This window comes from Miniopterus schreibersii, assembly GCF_964146895.1.
Source record: "Miniopterus schreibersii genome assembly, chromosome: 3".
Lineage (NCBI taxonomy): Eukaryota > Metazoa > Chordata > Mammalia > Chiroptera > Miniopteridae > Miniopterus > Miniopterus schreibersii.
This window is the reverse complement of record NC_138103.1, coordinates 22,981,779-23,002,095: the sequence shown is the minus strand read 5'-3', so window position 1 is coordinate 23,002,095 and position 20,317 is coordinate 22,981,779. Positions and strand designations below refer to the sequence as shown.

At 43.7% G+C, this 20,317-nt stretch overlaps 1 protein-coding gene across 1 annotated transcript in view; it reads right to left on the bottom strand.

Moving 5' to 3' along the window:
• Window positions 1-19,413, bottom strand: part of TMC5 (transmembrane channel like 5) — a 45,027-nt gene extending 25,614 nt beyond the window's left edge. The window contains exons 1-7 of the mRNA XM_081133710.1: window positions 19,193-19,413; window positions 11,564-12,640; window positions 9,482-9,639; window positions 7,034-7,120; window positions 2,222-2,321; window positions 1,161-1,248; window positions 497-745 (exon numbers count right to left, since the gene is read on the bottom strand). Coding sequence (XP_080989836.1) covers window positions 497-745; window positions 1,161-1,248; window positions 2,222-2,321; window positions 7,034-7,120; window positions 9,482-9,639; window positions 11,564-12,567 — 1,686 coding nt within the window. The 5' untranslated portion in view covers window positions 12,568-12,640; window positions 19,193-19,413. The remainder of the gene's footprint in view (window positions 1-496; window positions 746-1,160; window positions 1,249-2,221; window positions 2,322-7,033; window positions 7,121-9,481; window positions 9,640-11,563; window positions 12,641-19,192) is intronic.
• Window positions 19,414-20,317: the final 904 nt, after the last annotated feature.

Genomic DNA, 20,317 nt, shown 5'->3' with positions numbered 1-20,317 from the left:
ATGGGAAGAAAAACAGTGGACAAAGATACGCTCTGAACTGGGGGGTTAGACAGGGAAGAAGGGTCAATGCCCTTCTCTTAGTTTGCTCTCCTCTGTAGTAGGAATTTTTCAAAAGGAGCATTATATTTTGTAAAAAAAAAAAGAAAAGGTAGATCCATGAACACCAACGTGAGATATTCGCCACATACTAGAAGAAAGCAAGTCAGAGGCAGTGCGTGTGAGTGATTCATCCTTTGTTAAAAAAGAGAAAAGGGGGCACATGTACATGCCTACTGTGTGCGCAGAGAAGGGGAGTCTCAACAACACAGTTACCTCTGGAGGCAGCAAGTCTACTATGTTGTGTATATGTTACTTTCGGGGGCAGAAGAGAAGCATTAAGCACCCATTTTCCCCATCCGTTGACTCCCAGGGACAGTGAGAGGTCTGCAGTGGGGACCAGCAAGGGGCGTCCCTGGGCTCCCGAGGCGCTGGCCCAGGCGGGGAGCGAAGAACTTACCGCCCCAGTGAAAAATTCCAGCCCTGTGAACTGCAGCGTGTTGGCTGCGGCCATGGTAAACTGAGGGATTATGATGAAGCTGAAGGTCACGATGAACGAGAAAATGTTGAACTTCAAAAGCCACCTCAGGAAGTTGAAGTAAGACAGGACGCTGGTGCCGAACTTGCCTCCGATGACCTTGAGCCTCTTCTGCCACAGGCTGACGGAGCTGAGCACCTCTGACAGCATGTTCTTGGACCTCCGGTACTCCTGGGGTTAGGACAAGGCCTGACATTCCCTTGGCAAGTATCTCCTGAGCAGGCCCCACAATAGCAAAACCGGCCACCGTTTCTGGAGCATTACAATGTGCCAAGCACCTCCCTAGGCATTTGCAAATGTCATCTCCTTTAATCCGCGGGGCCGCCCCTGGAGTGGGTGCATTATTATTTCCCCAGGTTTGCTGCTGAAGGCAACACTCACAGTGGCTAAACTGCCCAGATAACTCGGACCTTTGCACACCCACCTGGTTTCCCCACACCTACAATCACCCAGTTTTTATGGCTTTCAGTGAAATACCCTGAAATTGGTTCCTCCTCCCACGGACCCTCTTTCATCCCCACTCTCCCACCTCCCTGTTCCCAGCCTCCTGTGCTCATTTTTCTGACTGCAGCAGAGGCGGGCTTACCAGTGAAATGGAGTTCAAGCACTGAGTGCAGCAGTTGAACTCAAAGATACGACGAGGCTGCTTACTTTTCTCTTTGTCAACCATTTTCCTATGGGAAGCGGCAGAAGAAAGTGAGAGATGCAAATGCTGTAATACATTCATTCCCAAAATATTTACTGAGCACCTACTACACGCCAGGCACAGTCCCAGGTGCAGATAAAGAGATCAATTTCAAAAATAAAATAAAATCGATTACTACTACATTAAATCCCAAAACAAGTAAAAAAAAAAAAAAGGGGGAGAGAGACAAGTTTCCCTGCTTCATGGAGCTGACTTCCTAGTTGGAAGAGAAAGACAGTAAACAATAAATATAATGATAAAATGGGTAAATTATATGGCACATTAGAAGGTAATTTGTCCTATGGGGAAGAGAAAGGACAACGGAACAGGGGGAAAAGATTGGGAATGCTGGGGCGTGGACTGTGTTACAATTTGAAATAGCGAGACATTTGAGTGAAGTCTTGAAAGAGGGGAGGGAGGGACGTAGTATGGATAAGGGACTGTCCGATGCATAGGGACACTCAAAACCCCAAGGAGGCCGAGGTGGCTGGACTTTTCTATTCCAGGACCCCACCCACACTGCAGTTAGTTGTCATGTCTCTTTAGAATCCTCAAGTCTGTAACAGTTTCTCAGACTTTCCTCATTTGTGATGACCTTACAGTTTTGAGCACTACTGGTTGGGTATTTTGTAGAATGTCCCTCAGTTGGGGTTTGCCTGACTTTTTTCTCCGGTTAGATTAGGGTTACAGGATTTAAGAGAGAGTGCCACAGAGGGGATATGTCCTTCTGGTCGCATGACTTATCTCTGAGGATGTCAACCTTGATCTCTGGCTGAAGAAGTGTTACCTCCCCCCCTTTCCACACTCTACTCTCTGGTTGCTGGTCACTCAGCACACACAGCCCAAAGAGACCATCTTCTCTTGCATTTGTTCATCTCTTATCTTTCTGAGATGCAGCAAAAGTAGAAGATTGAGATTGGTGTAAAATCTGGGAAAGAAGAAGAAAAGCTTTTGCTCCATACTTAAGGTTCCTTTTCTCTTCCATGGTCCTTGGCTGATTCCTGATGGCTTTAATTCTCTCTCTAGATGTCATAGGTATCAGAGATGCAATTAACTTTTGTTCTGTGGAAGAAAATAAACGGAGTTTAATTTTTCCCCCTAACCGAATAATGGAACATTAAAATATGGGGCTGCAGTTAGAGCATGCTTTTACAAGGGCACAAGGAAAGAATGTATGGACTCAGGGATCCCAAAGGTCACACAAATAAAAAGGAGACAGCGTATGCTTCTGTGTTAAACCTCAAAGCCAAAGAAAACTATAGTGTGCACGCAATTCCATGCTTTCCTTTTCCACGACAACACCCTGCACATTAATATCCCTCACTTTAATATCCCACATCACTTCTCTTGCGCCCTGGATTCCAAGCCCAAGCATCTTGCAGTGCCTGACTGACGCCAGATGCTCTCCTACCCAAAATGACTTCCCCATCTCTTCTCCTAACAACTGGTGATCACATTTTAGGTCAGTGTGGCAGATAATGTTGGTGGCCTACCCCAAAGTCATCTCTCCTTTCAACAGAATTCAGATTTTTGTTTCTCCCATGGCCCTGAGCTTCTGCAGGGTGGGACCCATCTCTAGGCACAGGGGACAGGTCCTGATGAGTCCAAGCCAATCCTGAAGGTCCTGTCCCCTTGCAGGTGACTGATTTAGGCACAGGCTTGTGACAAGATGTTGGCCAATGTTCTGTGAGGGGTGGCCTGTGGAGGAGCTTCTTGGCAAAGGTTTCTTCCTTCCCAAAAAAGCAAAACTCAAAGCACAAGGAAAGACATCCTTCTTTTCCTGAATGTTGTTGTGTCCACATATGACGCCTGGAAGTGCTGTTACCATCTCCTAACAGCGAGGAAGCCAGCTGGGGCCACAACCGAGGGAGCAGGCTGGCTCCCCGGTCAAGCTCTTGCGCCAGAACCTCTCACTTTAATGACATTCTGTAATCGAGGTGGAGTGAGTTCCCAGGGGAGGGTCACCAATCACTGGGATGAGGAATTAGTGTCTCTTTCTCAGACATAAAGAGAAGGAGGGGGGAGAACATAAACAGGCTCGAGGGGACAGCAGCCTGACAAGAGACACCCCAATTTTCATTTAAGGGGCTAAAGCCACAAGATGCTTTGGTGTGAGTGGATTTTTCCCCCCTTAGAAATCATGGAGAGAGGCTGGACTTTATGCCTGGGGTATTATGGACTGAAACAGAAACAGCATCTAAAAGATCAAACAGTGTTTGACCTCTGGAGCAGAGAGGCAGGGAGGTCGCAGCTCAGTAGGACCTGGTCTCATGGCGCACTTGGCAGCAACAGGCATCCTGTGCGGCCGAATCCAAGGCGGGAAGGAATCGGGCAGAAGCAGAACCGGAGGGTGGCTAAGGGATCAGGCTTGGGAATCAGACAGACCTGCATTTGGGCCCCAGGTCTGCCAGATCACTTCATTTGCCTGAGCCTCAGTTTCCTCATCAAGCAGATGGAAATGAGAAGGCGAGAGCCAGGCACACGAAATCAGCCTGCTCTATGTCACCTCCTTTTTAGGTGATAAATACTCTCAAAGTGACCCCTTCCTTGGTCCCTAATATCCCCAGGTCATCTAACAAAACTTCAGCCTACTTGATGCCTTAAAACTAAAGAACTCTGGGGACCCCTTGGACCCTGCCTTTGCTCCTTTGCCCCAGGGTCTTACTACCTTGAATGTCTTCATGTGAAGCACAAGGCGTGTCCATGTCCACACTGTCTGGGCTACGACGGGTCTGAGAAAACGCTTCATTCAAAGGCCATGCAAAGTGTAGCAACTGCTTGGCCTTTTTGTCATTCTGGTGGCTGAAAATCTGAGAGCCTGTCACATCCATGTCGGATCTGGATGAGACCATGCCGAAGCTCGAGTTCACCAGCAACTTTGCCGGGACATTCAGATTTGAGGATAGGTGGCTTTGGGCCCCCGATGGAACATTCTCAACATCAATGATGATTTCATTCACTTGGTCACCAGACAGCATCTTTCGCCCCCTCCAAGCCTAATCCTGCCCTGGGACGGGCTTCCACAGACCTCACGCAGCTGTCACAGAACCACCAAAGTGACAACATCACAGAGGGATGCTCCATTCACATTTTTTAAAACTCCAGGATGAGACTGTCAAAGCCAGCCCCACACAAATCACAAGGTAACTCCTCACATCTACACTAGCTGCGTCTCCTAGGAGGAGGTGTGTTTCCCTGGAGAGAGCTCTGTCTCCATAGCTGGGCAAGAAAGAGGAAACAGAACCCTTCATCCAAGACAATGGGATTCTAGAAACAGAAGGCAGAGATTCTTCTAAATGACTCACCATCAAAGGGCCGGGTTTTCTTTTTAATTTGGTGTCTCTGGCCTAAAACTTACATTTTATCTTCATAATTTTATATGCCTATATAAATCCAGGTGGGTTTATAGTGAAACAATTAGTATCTCCTGATTGCCCTGGGGGCCACCCTGATGTTTGTCTGCCTCCCAATATCTGTTCTCTATTTTTATTCTGCCAGCAGGGGTCTCCTTTCCTGCACAGGGTCTGTGCTCGGTTACAACTGTCTCAGTTGTGGCCAAGGGTGGACCTGTGACCCCATATTGGCCAATGAGGCATGTGGCGTCCAGGAATGCCCTCTAAAAGGTGACAGTCTGCCTGGTTTCACCTGACCAGGGGCCACCATATTGAAAACAAGAGGACAAACATTCCCCGGCTAAGGATGGTGGAGAAAAACCTATAGAAGGAGCCTCAGTCCTTGAGAGCATATGGGCAGAGCTGCTGTGCAGACTCGGACTCCCTTCCTCACTTCCTGTTACATGAGAAAATAAATCTGTGTTGCTAAGCCACGGGCCAATTTCAGTGCCAGGCACCCGAACACAATTCCTATCTCGCTGACCTGATTTGGAAATCGCCTCAGCCAAGCTGTTTATTTAATAATCGGAGAAACTGAGGTGCAGAGAAATGAGCTGACCCTCCTCCTCCTCACACTGATTAATGGCAGGACTGGACTAGAACTCTAGTCTGCCCGCCAACGATAACTGACAGTAACAACACCTGCCATTACAGCAGGACAAGCACTTTAAAGAGAGTATATCATTTAATTTTCCTCAGCACCCTATGAAGTAGATACAACAATGAACCTCGTTTTAAAGCTAAGAAAACTAAGGTCACAAAAGCAATAAGCAGCAGGGCAAACCTAGGTCTGTCTGTCCCCAAAGCAGGGCCTCTAATCACTTCCCCCTGGCCCCTTCCTGTTACAAGATGTTGATGTATCGCTCATTCATCTATAAGAGTGAATATTTATGAGCACCTACTACGTGCCAGGTACTTCCTTGGGTACATAGCATAATCCATCAAATGACCCTTTATCTGGAGGCTGTTCTCCAATTAATTGTACATGATTTGAGAATCAGAAACAACTCAAAGCAAAATGGTAGAGAAAGCCAGGTTCATCTTTGAGTCCCCCATTTCTTTACTTCTCTCTGCTTTCTGGGGGCTCCTCTTTTACCAGAAGCCCCAAACTTCATGCTGGCAAGATAGAGCACTCTGATGAAGTTTAAAGACATTTCTTTTCCCCAATACTTAAAGCCATTCTCTGCTCCAGTGGGAACCAAATGGAGATCGTTTATGTCCCCATGGCTTTCCCTCGTAAGTGGCAACAGCTAACCCCGTGGAAGATACAACTCCTTGAGAAGGTTCTCAAAAATGTGGCTAAATTTTATCATACAGGCTAGATGGCCTGAAGGTGGGAGATACTGTAGCTTTGAGTCATGGGGCCCCTCAATTTGCGGTGTTATATGGAGGAGGCCATGGGTTGGGTTCTTATTCACAGATTTGCCTCTAGGTTCCAGGATTCCCTGGCCTCTCTCCTCTGTTGCTCCCTTTTTATTTCTTGGTCTCTGTCTCTGATCAGACTTTCATTGTGACACACAGTGGTCATTACAAAGCTTCCTGACTGATTTCAAAGCCTTCTGTCTTTCCCCAGTGCAACTGCTTCTACAGTCCACTATCATTAATAACTATATGATGATTCAGAAAAAAGTTGATCAAGGCACTGCCACCTCACCACCAGACGTATTCACCACAGGATGAACATGGGACCCAATCTTCTTTTCTATGCTAAAAATAATTAGTCCTTGTGTGTATGCACGTGGCCCCAAAGAGTGCTGGGCAGAGTCGTTCCTCATCATTGACTAACAGGCCCAGGGAGGAAGGAAGACTTTCTAATGAGGTTGCTGAGCTGAGGGTATGTATCTAAGCCTGCCACTGGTCATGCTCTCTGGCCTGTGGAGAAGGTGTGACTATGAGGCGAAGCTTAAAGAGAAGCTGAGTCAGGCACAGGTGAGAAACAGATGGAGAAAAAGAGAGTCCAGGTGGCACTAAACCCGTGGCTTCAGACGCAGAGGCCCTGGTTCCTGTAACTCATTCAACAAATTAATTCAACAAATATCTGAGCACCAGCTATGTGCCAGGCACTGTACAGGTGCTGGAAGGTAATTCTACCTTTAATTCTTTGTTTCCCCCATATCCTTCCCCACGCACATGCCAATAAATTCACTTTGGGCCAGTGTGGCTTAGGTTTCTGTCACTTGCAACCAGAAGAGTCCTAATGAAGCCACCTTGATATCCAGAAGAGAAAAAATTCTGCATGTCTAAAAGAAAACCTCTTTATGGTAAATTCAGAAAGTACTCTTCGTATCACACCAGAGGCTAAGAGGAAATGGCTATGTCTGCATTGCTTGAACGTTCCTGCTCCAGTGTTGAATTTTTGGTCGCTGTTCACTTAAACCTTACCTTGGGGTGACTTGTGCCAATCACTTCCAGATGGTGAGTTTCCAAAAGCTGGGCCAGGGCTACTTTCACCCACATAAGCAGGGTTCACTGGAACAAAGAGACAGGAGACATCACCATTAATCCCACCACACTAGATATTACTGAGCACACAGTGGTCAGTAAGACTGAGACCTTGACCTCAGGGTTCTAACAGACTAATGATTAAGCACTTGGGTGAAAAATAGGACAAAAATACAAAAACAATGCTGTTAAATACAAACAGCCTTGATTGATGGTTTTCATTTGACCCTAAGCCACAGTTAAAAATAATTGTTACACTGAGATCCAGGATATGCCTACACATGCATAACTAAAAAAACAAGTTTCACAAAACTATATTTAGCTTGACTACATAAATAGCACTCGATATATTCTTATTCTTTTCTATTTCATTTCTGAAAATTGATTTCACGACTTGTTAATGGGTTACAGCCCAGAGTTTGAAAAATACTTGTCTAGGAGGGAGGGATAAATAGGTGGAGCCCCAAGGGGTTTTAGGGTAGCGAAAATATTCTGTATGATACCATGATGGTGGATACATGTCATTCATTATTCATTTGTTCCAATCCATAGAATGTGCAACACCAAGAGGGGACGCTGATATAAACTATGGACTTTGGGTGATAACGGTGTGTCAATGTAGGTCCATTGATTGTAACAAATGTACCAGTCCGGGGGGGATCTTGATCATGGGGGAGGCTATATATGTGGGGACTGGGGATATATGGGACATTTCTGTTACCTTCCCCTCAGTTTTACTGTGAACTTAAAACTTAAAAAATAGTCTTAGTTTTTTTAAAAGTTAAGCAAAAAAACCCCAAAAAGTCTAGATGTTTCTAGAGGTTCCTTCTTAGCATTTTATGTGTGGCCAGATCCTCAGATGTGTAAATGCATAAATGAATTTCAAACATGACATGATTTTCTTACGGGCAGAGTCACATTTCAATATATTTTTATTCAACCCATGGTAAACATTAAAGGCTCAACTTCTCAACAGAGGAAATGGAGCATGTTTTGTTGGTGACTTGCACAAAATTACATTGTAAGAGGCTCTGAAACTTCTCACCAAAGATCAGTTCCCAGTTTTGCTACTTATTGGCTGTGTGCCGTGCCCTTGGGCATGTTACTTAAGCTCTATGAGCTTCAATATCTTAGTCTCAAAACAGAGATAATATCTTTTTTCACTATTGGCCCATAAGGTGTCTTTTTAGACATTTCTTCCCCATTGCCCTCCCCCATGAAATGTTAATACCACGGAAAGACTATATATTAGACTGTATATCTGTTCATAGACAGCATGTGTATCTGTGCTTTATATATAAAAAAGAGGAAGTTTTTTCTGGAATTTAAAAATAAAATCTCATCCCTTGGGATTGATTTTGCCCCACTGATAATGCATGGCATAAGGTTTGGAATAGCCCAAGTGAATGTTTTCCGTGCAAATGTGTAACAGTTGGTGGTGTTCATTAGTGCACGGCAATGCCTCCCATCCCCTCCTCTCTGCCTGCTTCCAACTTTCCCCATCTGCCCCTTCAGGGCTGAGCAATCCTCCATCTGCTCCAACCAGCACTTGGGTCCCTCATTCTGTTCTTGGCTGAACACTCCCTCCCTTTTCTTGGCCCTGGGGGCTCTAAATACCTAGAACATTGACTCACGTGTAATAAACTGGCTTCCTCTGTCAGTAACAAGTCCCTTTTTCCTCCGACAAGATAAGAAACTAGTAGAATTTCCTTTGCCTCCCGGAACCAAATCTTTACACACAGCAGATTCTGAAGATGATGTGATGATGTGATTTTTCACATATTAATAGTCTGCTTGCTAATTTTCTTTAGTCTTACTGTGCCTGTGTCACCTACCCACTTAGGCTTTAAGTAACTTGAGGACAGAGCTGCCCCGTCCTCCCCTCGCCCCCCAGCAGGTTTTGAATACACAGGTGCTGACTGGCTGACACCTTTAGGATGCGCTAGACTAAAGCTGGCCAAGCGCAGCACACAAACTGAATTTAGCCCACCAGTGATTTTGTTTGCCCAGCTCAGTGTTTTTACTTTTCTATTATTATTTTGGAGTATGTAAAAATCAGGGGTTTCATGTAAAAACAAAGATTTCTTACTTCTTTAGAAAAATCTGAGGATCTGGCCACACTTTACCCACATTCCCACGTAACTGCAAGGCATCGAACCCGAACGCCGGCCACCCAGGTAAGCACAGCCCCTCCCTGGCCTGCTCTGATGGTTGATGAGACTGTTTATTCTCTAGACATCGAGTTCTCGGTCCCTGTAAGGTGCGGGCTTGAGTGGGGAGGGATAAACCAATTCTTCTATTACAGTAGATCTTTAGTGATTGCTGCTCTAAGTCCACTGAATTTTACTTTCTCCCCAGGATGTGATCCTCATCTTAATAAATGCTTACCATAGCCATCGCGAGGGTGGCCATATGGACTTGCCATCTCCATGGATTTCATTTCAATGTTTTCAGGGTAATCTTCATTCGCCCTTGCAGGCAAGCCCAAGGGACTGACACCCCCATGACGAAATGAGGGCTGGATTGAAGATGTTCTGCCGAGCACCCTGAAATTCCAAAATTATGGATTAATATCCATCCAGTAGCATGGTAAGGACAGTCATCAATCCATCTATCTGTCCATCCATTTATTCCACAAATGCCAACTGAATGCCATCCATGTGTTAGGCATGGGCTGGGAGATGTCTACCCTCAAGGAATTTGTAATACAGTCTGGTAGAGTGTCTTAGAAACCACCATAAACAATTATAATACAAGTAGCAACTTGTATTATAGGCCCGAGTAGTTCGGAGGAACAAGAGAAGAATTCTGGCCAGGAGTTTGGGGGAAAATCTACATCTAAGCTGTATTGGAAGGATTAATTCATACATAAAAAGTTACGAGGAGGACATTCCTAGGATGAAGACCAGCAGAAATAAAGGCGTGAGACCAGAAAGTGCTGAAAGGGAATGGCATGAAAATCAATTAACCTGGGTCATTTAAATCAATTAACAACGGTTCTCACTTTTATGTATCTATCAATTTCCAAGTCCCACCGAGACAATGAAATCAGAAGCTCTGAAAGTTGGGCCCAGTCAGCTGTATTGTTTTTAAAGCTCCCCAGGTGATTAGGTAATTCTAAGGCTCAGCCAAGTTCAAGAACCACTGACCTCGATTGTAAGGTTAAGGTACAGAAGGGATAGGAGAGAAAGGAGGTCAAGTTAGGCTGGTCTTTGGCTGGCATCTTATAATTAGCCCAGTGCATTCTCATTTTGAAATGTTTCCCCAGGTTTGGACTTTCCCCCAAAGGTTGTAGAGACTTGTGGAAGTTGAGAAGCAAAGGAATGACAGGGTCAGAAGTGTATTTTGGAATGATGAATCAGGCAGCGGGGCAAGACATGGAGGACATTTTGACCTGGTCGTGTTAACCCGACTATTCAGAACCTGAAGACATTTTGACCCTGCTACACACCCAAATCCCATATCCTTGTTCCCTGAGATAAATACAAGCTATTAGTTTTTGTTGATTTCATAAATATTACTTAGTAGAAACAGTATATGCAAAATGAGACTCATACTGGTTAGACTTTCACATGGTTAAAATTTGTTATTGATTTTTAAAAATTTTCACCAGAGGATATGTTTTTATTAATTTTTTAGAGAGAGAGGAAGAGAGAGAAAAACATTGAGGTGAGAGAAAAGCATCAATCAATGGCCTCCTGTACATGCCCCAACTGAGGCTCGAACCCGCAACCTAGGTATGTGTCCTGACCAGAACTGAACCGCAACCTTTTTGGTGTAGTGGATGACACTCCAACCAACTGAGCCACACCGGCTAGGGCTTGTTATTGATTTTTTTTAAAAAACCTTACTAAAGAGTCACATCTTGTTGGCAACATGGACATTAAACATTTTAACCCAGGAAAAATTAGAATTGGTAGAACTAAGTCACCCAAACTAGCATTGTAAGGCCCAGAACTTCACCTAGTAAAATTTAATGACCAAAAATTGATGGGAGATTAAAGATTTTTTTTATAGCTCAGCTATAAAGGTAAGCAATTGAAGAACTGAGTTCATGGAGTTAGATCTTCAAAAAATTTTCTTTATTGCTATGTATTCCTGTTGATATACTTCTGGTTAAAATATTTGGGTTCATAACTATCAAGTCTTAACCCTACCAAGTCGTTGACCTGCAAAGCAGCAGTTCAAAACAGTGGGGATCTAAATGTTTTGCAGGGATTGGATACCAAGTGGAGACTGGGGAGGATGTGACCCAAGCAAAAGGTGATGAAAGATTATGTTCAGGTAAAAGCTTAAAGGCTCAGTCTGAGAGTCCATGGCCCAGGTGAGGTCTACAGGTAGGTATGAAAGTATCACCACAACTTCAGGTCACAAAAACCACCATATGTGTCCCTCACCCAAACAATGGCAACCAAGCTTCATTGACTCAGCCCCTCCGAACCCCCAGTAGAAAGAGATGCCTGCACTTACCCCCTGGTCATTCCCGGCGTCTCAAAAGAACCATAATCACGACTATCCTCAGCATTTGGGTAATCAGGCTCCCCCCCCAAATTTGGAGAGTTCTGATAGTCTTCAGCACCAAGATAGTCTGGTTTCCCTAAAAAGTTTGGAGAGTAAAGTTGATTCTCAGCACCTGGATAATCAGGTTCTCCAAAGGTGTCTATGTATGGTTTGATTCTAGAGCCAGCATATTCTCGATTCCTTCTAGAGCCTGGATGGTTGGAATTGACTCTGGGGCTAGGATGGTTAGCGTTTCCCTGAGCTCCCGGGTAGTCTGGTTCTCCCAAGGAGCCAAGATAATCAGGATTTGTTCTGGAGGCCACATAGTTTCTACTGCTTCTGGAACCTGCAAAGTCAGAGTTTCGCTGAGATTCAGGGTAGTCTGGCTCTTTGAATGAGCCTGGATGGTATGGATTGCTCCAAGATCCGATATAATCTGGCTCTGCGAGAGGTGTGGAATAGTCTGACCTTCTGGAGCCTGCAGAGTATGGGTTGCTCCTGGTGCTACGGTAGTCTGGATTACTCTGAGATCCAGGATAATCTGGCTCTGCCAGAGACGTGGGATAGCCTGAACTTCTTCTGGAGCCTGAAGAGTATGGATTGCTCCTGCTGACAGGGTAGTCTGAATTACTTCGAGGCCCAGGATAATCAGGTTCTGCAAGAGACCGGGGATAGTCTGGATTTCTTCTGGAGCCTGCAGAGTACAGACTGTTTCTGGTGCCAGGATAATCTGGATTACTCAAAGATCCAGGGTAATCTGGTTCTGCAAGAGACCGGGGGTAGTCTGGACTTGTTCTGGAGTCTGAAGAGTATAGGTTCCTCCTGGTTCTGGAGTCACTGGAGTTGTTCAGAGGACCTAGAGAATCTGGATAACCCTGAGTTTTCAAATGCCCCTGTGTGTAGCTCTGAGACCCTGAGTAGTCCGGGTAATCTGGGTCTTCTTCATATCCGCTGTTCCTGTAGTAGGCAGACATGCTGCTACAGATCCTTTACCCTAGAGGTTCAACTGTTCCTGCATTTGTGTTACTCAGGGATCTTTTTTTAAATCTGAAAAACAAAAAGGAAGGAAAAGGTCAGATGTTTTCCCTTCTTACCTACAGAGGTTGCTGGTTATATTCCAGTATTTGTCTTCCTGTCTTTCATAGTTGGGTACACAGCTGCGCAGAATAAAGCCTGTGTTTCCCAGCCTCCTGTGCACCTAGGTGTGTCCATTAGTGTGGTCAGTGGGATGTGAGCAGAAGACACATATACAACTGCCAGGCTGTGCTGCTACAGGGAAGCGGCACTCCTCCCCTCTCAGTCCTTGCTTCCTGTGGGCTGGAATGTGGAAATGACACAGAGGCAGCCCCCCCCCCCCCCGGGACAGCAGCACAACAGAGGAAGAAGCCTGGGTTACTGATGATGTCACAGATCAGTGCTGACATATCAGCTGGGCTTTTATGTAAAGAAAAAAGAAACGTTTATCTTATACAAGCCACTGTTTTTTTTGTTTCCAATGCATGTGGCCAAACTTATATCTTGACCAATGTAATCTCTCGGTTGGGAGGGTGGGGTGCAATGAACCAAAAGATTGGAAGGAACAAGGACTTTTTGAGCACTTTGACTGCACTAGCGGTTCTAGGGTACACAGCATAAATTAGTATGAGTGCCCAAAGGAAGAATGGTTAATGGCAACTAGAGGATTTGGGTAAGGAGACAATTGGTACCATCCCTTCCAGTTTGAAAATATGATTTTAGGAGTTCCATGAGCTCTAATCTATAGGCACAGCACACTTTGAAATCAGAAGTGTTGAAGTTGTAATTTATAAGTGTGCTGGGTATCTGTTGCTAATACTTGCCTATTACCCATTTCCCCTGCTTTTGGCACCAATGCCATTATTTTCTTCTGGGAAAATGCCCCTCCTCCACTCTTGGTCCAGGTGATACAAGAAGAGCTGATGGCATTCCTGATACCCAGGATGGTCACATGAGCCAGGTGTGGCCCATCAGTGTCCCCCATGCCCTTGGCCCCATGGTGTTCAGGAATAGGCACATAACCCAATTCAGTCTTCTAAGACTTTGACTAGAGTAACAGGGAAAGATGTGTTTTTGTCACTAGGATTGCTCCAAGGATAGATTGTAAGCCTGGAACTGTTGATGTGGTGTCAGTAGGGACAGTAAAAAAAAAAAAAAAGTAGGGGAGAAAATCTAAAGGAAGAATCAATAAGATCTGTGGACTGAACCGATATGGGAACGGTGAAAAGCAAGAAAAATAAAAGACAAAAATATCTCCAGGCAAGCAAGCATTAGAATGGTGACGCCTTTGAAAAATGGAAGTAGACCATTTTCAAAGTTCAGCTGACGTTTACAAGTTTATCTCTATGTAAACGAAGATGATTAGACTTTCTGTTGAGTAATCAGAGCTAAAAACAATTAACCTTCTGACGTCACCTATAGTCCTAGAATGTTCATTTTCCAATTCCCTATTTCTCAGCACAGTGGAAGTCCATTTTTCTTTATTTTGTTTCTGCCCAGCTTCCATTTCTCTCTTTTATGGAAACATTTTTCCTTGAGTAACATCCCTACTCTCAGTCCAGGTGTGGACATATGAACCAGTCAGAATGATTTTCTTTCTGGCCACAGTGACTGGGCCAGGGTCATAACCAAAAAGATTCAATTCTGGGAGTTTGGTCAGACACGTTGGGAAGAGAGAAGCTCTCCGGTGACAACAGAGAAGAGAGCAGAGCCAAGAGATATATAGAAATAGAAATCAAATGCTGATGACATTATTTAAGCACCTGAATCCAGCCATGCCTGAAAGCAGATGACCACTGAATACTTGATTCATTACATTCCCTTTTTGGCTTAAGTTATTTTAAGTTGGGTTTCTGTAATTTGCCAATGAAAGAGAATTCTGACTAATATGCCAAGTTTTGCAAACAAACTTCTACACAAACTGTGAGTGCTCTGGAGATTAAATACTATGCTTTGTTGCTAATTATTTTTCATAAGATGGAAATTGAACCCATTCATTTCCTTATTATAAGACTAGATATTAACATATTTATAGTCTAGTACTTCCACGGCCTACAAAACCCTGAGCTAGTAAATCTAACAAGCCAAATGATACCTACTAAATGAAAAAAAATAAAAACAGGTGGAACAATACCAGCCCAAAGGAAATTAATATATCCACCAAAAGGTAACAAGAATGTTAACTTTTTTTCATAAGTGCCAGAAATTGAAAACAACCCAAATGTCACTCAACAGCAGAATTAGTAAATAAATTGTGGCTAATCCTAAAACGAAATACTACACAGCAGGAACCAAGACTGAACTCCTGCTACATGCAACAACATGGATGCATCTCACAGAGGTAATGACAAGTGAGAGTCAGACACAAAAGAGTAAACATTGTGTAATGTTTACACAAAGTTCAAGAACAGGCAAACTAGTAAATGGTAATATAAGCCAGAATAGCAATTAGCTTGGGGAAGGGAGGAGATGGAAAATGATGTGAGGAAAACTCTAGGGTGCTGAAAATGTTCTATATTTTGATCTAGGTGCTGTTACCTGGGGGTATGTGTGTGCGTGTGCGTGTGTGTGTGTGTGTAAACTCATCAAGTACACTTAAGAGTTGTGTATATCTCTGTAAATATATTACTTCTTAATTTAAAAAAATTTTTTTAAAGACCTAAACCAAAAGCTATAATATAAAATCTTCTATTTCCCTAAGAGGCCACTATACCAGTTTTAAAAAATGAAAGATTTTTGGCTCACAAACATTTCCAATTTTCATATATATCTCACAGAAAATCTGAATAATAAAAACAAAAGCTAGGTGAGGACAGGACCCATTACCTGAATTAAATCATCTGTCTATGTGATACTATAAAATAAAAGCGGTTAGGAACCCAGCCCTAGGCACTGGGTAGAACTGGGTTTAATTTCCATCTGCTGGCTGTGTGGACTTGGATGAGACACTTGGCCTCACTGAGTCTGTTTCCTCACTCACCCAATGCTGACAATTATACCTCAGAGGGTTGTTGTAAGGAATGAATGAGAAAAGGCACATAAAGCAGCTGGCACCAAGGAAGCATTCCCTGAATGGAAGATATTTTTTTTACCAATATTTTAATTTATGTGTAATGTAAATCTGGAAACTTCCAAAAGAGATAGAGGGTTGGTAGACAATGAAATCATGCACTCAACCAGGTCATGATTAAAGCCATAGGAAATGTTTTAAAATCAGGCAAAGGAAGAAGCAGTTCTACAAAATTCCTAGGTTGATGGAGGGTTCTAACTAAATTTTGCTGTGAGCTTATTAGCCCAAATTGAAAGTAATCATGACAGGTTATCTAATACTCACTACTTGTGTAAAAGAGGAAGTATACCAGTTTTTCGAGAGGGCCACACCTCTTCCCAGGATACATTTCTGAGAAGAATATATCACAAGAACCCTTCCAAAGGGATCAGGTAACCACATAACAAAGCCAGGGCTCAGTGTCGCCAGCAAAGAGCTCAGAAGCTCTAGCAATTTCAGGATAAGCAGCAGGAGTAGAGTGGGGAGGAGGCTCTGGAGTCCCCTCCAGGTCACTGTGAGGAGACAAGCAGCCACCCTGCAGTAAGGCATTGGTATATGGCTATTTCAGGCCAATGGGCTGTGAGCATAAGTGACTGTGACACTTCCAAACCAAAGCATTTAAGAGCCAAAACACAACCCTTTGCCTTCTTTTTTCCCTGCCAAGGCAACCAGTGACATTTCAGACAGGGTCCCACTCATCAGCCTGGGTTCCTGCATGACTACATGGAGCACAGCCCACCTCCGACTCCATGAACCCAAAGTAGCTTTTATGAGCAAAAAATAAACTTTTATGTGTGAAGCCCATTGAGATTTTGAGCTTGTTTCTTGATGTGCCAGAGCTTAGCCTAGCTTGACAGACACAAGATCATCATCTGTTTAGAATCTTTCACAAATCTATTCATTCATATATATATATGTATGTATGTATGTATATATATATTTATTGATTTCAGAGTCAGAGGGAGGGAGAGGGAAAGGGAGATAGAAACATCAATGATAAGAGAGTCATTGATCGGCTGCCTCCTTTATGCCCCCTGCTGAGGATTGAGCCCGAAACCCGGGCATGTGCCCTGACCGGGAATCCAACCTCAATCTCCTGGATCCTAGGTTGATGCTCAACCTCTGGGCCATGCTAGCAGGGCAATTCATATATATTTATTCACATATATATTCATGTAGTACACACACATAGATACAAAGATAGATGATAGATAAGCAGAAAGGAGATAGATGGATAGCTAGACGTTATACGTGATCAGCCAACAATTAGTTTCAAGTTTATTGACATAGTTCTCTGTTCTACTAATGTCATTAGACAGGAGCTTGTGTAGTCTTTTGTTGTGCACAGTTCAAGCACAAATGGTGCTTTAACCACTATCACCCGCACTGGGACAAATTTCTAAACAAACGAAAAGCTAAGCCCACAGAAAAAAATTGGGAAAGAAGAGGGAGGAGGGCCCTGGCCAGTGGTTAGAGCGTCAGCCCTCAGACTGAAGGGTCCCAGGTTCGATTCTGGCCAACGGCACATACCTCGGTTGCAGGCCCGATTCCCAGCCCGTCAGCGTGCGGGAGGCAACCGACCCATGTGTCTCCCTCACATCGATGTTTCTCTCTCTCTCTCCCCCCCCCACTTCCACTCTCTCTGAAAAAGCAATGGAAAAAATACCCTTAGGTGAGGATTTTAAAAAGAGAGAGAGGAGGAAATAACTATAAGGAAATAATCTTGTGTTAACAGTCAAATACAGCGGGTGTGGTCTTCTAAGAACCTTCCTCAGAGTTTCCTATTCACTGTTAGAAGAACAAATATCCTGCCCTTTCAAAGCAATAATTTTGCTTTGTGCCCTGGAAAAAGCACAGAGAGGATACTATACTTATTTTTCCTCCAAATTTTACTGCTCTGGCACCTTCCTAAAGAGGGTCATGGAACCATCTATTCTGAGCGCTCCTTTGGAGGGCCCCTTTAGTGCTCCCCACTTCGCTGTTTCCGTGGTTCGCAGTCATATGCTTTCTAAGGCTGTTAGCTGTGGACGCCCTGTTTGATCTTGCAGGGCTCCTGGTCTGAATGGGTGATCATAACAACCTCGCATTTGTCATTCAGCCAGTCCAGGAATATTCAAGATTAAATTATAGCAGGTCTTCAAATGACATTGTTTTGTTCAATGTTATTTGATTATAACATTAATAAGATACTTTAGGAACTTAACTCTTGTTTCTGTCAATTAGCCTATGGTAAAATTGGTTTTGTTACACATAATTTCATGTGAAGTCACAGAACCTATCGATGATATTAAATGAAGACTGACTGTACATTTTATAACGGTGATGAGGTCACATTTGGGCTATTTATCTGGATCTCTGCTGCCTCTTACTTTTGCTAATCTTAAGCCAACATAAGCCAAGGCAAGCCGCCCACAAGCTCTTTTCTAAAGCTACAAAAGTGACCTAACGAAATACTGGGCCATGGAGTCATTGAGGGATGTCAGGCCAAGCTTTGTGTATAATAACAAAAAACTGGAACCAACCCAAAAACCCATCCACAGGGGATGGGCCAAATCTGTCAGCACATATGCGTAATGGAATATCATGCCATTATCAAAAAAGAATGGTTTAGGTGGACATGTCCCAGCAGAAGATGGCTGGCCATGGTTCTCTCTAATCTCCTTTTTCCATCTCCTGCCCCAGGCCCATGCAGTTGTGAACTGGGCAAAGGTTAATTTTGCTGAGGCCATTTATTACCTGAAAGACAAGGAAAGAGAAACCAGTAGCTTATAAAACAACAAACCTGATCACCAAATGCTACACCACACCCTGTAAGAGGCAAAGTAGAGCCATGAATTCTAACTTCAGGTGTACTTTTAATTTTTTTTCTAAGGGGGTGAACTTTATCATGTCAGCAAGTGGCAAGCTAAACCTTTCAACCTAAATGAAATCATTGCTTATGTCAGCTCCAATCCTATAAATGGATATAAGATACAGGCATATTTAAGATCCATAGTCAAAACGATCACAGTGATTTTATAGAAATTCTTAACTAGTTCTAATGAGCCACCACCCATTTGATTTAAAAGATCGACCAAATTTTTAAAAATTTTTTGAGGGTAAGAATCATTTAAAAAAAAAATATATATATATATATATATATATCTTTATTGATTTCAGAGAGAGAAAGAGAGAGGGAGAGAGAGAGAGACAGAAACATCAATGATGAGAGAGTCATTGATCGGCTGCCTCCTGCACGCCCCTGACTGGGGATCGAGCCTACAACTCGGACATGGGTCCTGACCAGGAATTGAACCCCGATCTCCTGGATCCTAGGTCGATGCTCAACCGCTGAGCCACACCCAGCCAGGCAAGAAACATTTTATTGTGCTAGGTAAGGACATTAAAAACAATGACAGGTAACAATCTTCTATTATTAATGATCAGTATTATTTCATAAAACATTTTATGGACATTTTTTTAAAAAGGAGAGGGTTCCAAACTCAAAAGGAAAGGAGGCCATTTGATGGAATAGATTTAGCTTCATAAAAACTTACTCCTCTATCCTTAGTTTTCTCACTTTGTTCCAAGCAGATCCAGGCTGCGCAAACCAGCTTGGCCTGCAGACGTTGTGAGCACCCACAGTGTCAGATGCGCCTGGGGCTTCTCCCGGCTGGCTTTTGATAGGAGCTGGATGGCAGATGATTTATGAAAGGTTATAATCTCTGACACTGGTCTGAAGTCTGAATTTTCCCAGTTGCTGACTGCAGGCAGAGCCACATATCCTGAAAAACAGAGGACTTTGACGTCTATAAAAGTTCATTTCATGCTGTACAGCGAAGTCGGGTGCATACGAAAGTGAGAGATGCTGGCTCACATGCCCTTTTGTTTTCATTTCTCTTAATAACTTAAAAAAAATCAAAGTACAGTAAAGTACAAAGAGTAAAAGAACAGGTATTAGCAAATACTAATTCAAGATTTGTGTTTATTTTACCAAGGAAATAAAACATTACTGGTAAAGTTGGCATTCTCTCTGCCCCTCGGCTTCCCACTTTCTTCTCTTGTCCAGGAACCACCACGTACCGTGCACTTGGTGTGAGACTTTCCAGGTCATGCTGTTTGTACTTGGACCATTGTCCGGGGCTGAGTTGTGTCCCCAGAAAAAGATACATTGAAGTCCTAACCCCTGGCATCTCAGAACGTGACCTTATTTGAGTCTTGACACAGGTTAAAAGGAGGTCGTTTTAACCTAATCCTACATGACTGATGTGCTCATTGAAAAGGGAAATGTGGACACAGATGTGCACAGAGGGAGGAATATGTGAACAGACCCCGACTGGGAGAACACCCTGTGAGGACAAGGGAAGTCTGGGGCTACCGGGAGTGGGAAGAGGCAGGTGAGGTTCCTTCCCCTAAAGGTGTCAAAGGGCCCATTACCCTGTCAACACCTTGCGTTTGGACTTATAGCCTCCAGAATTGTGAGGCAATAAATTTCAGTTGTTTAAGCCACAAGCATGTGGTGCCTCGTTACAGCAGCCCTAGGAAACTAGTGAAGCCACACGTATGTGTCAACAGGTGATAGTACTATAGCTTCATGCATAAAAGTTGTATCTATGGCTGGCTATCTCATACCCTACATATGCTCTGCAACTTGCCATTTTAACACAAAATTGATTTTGAGA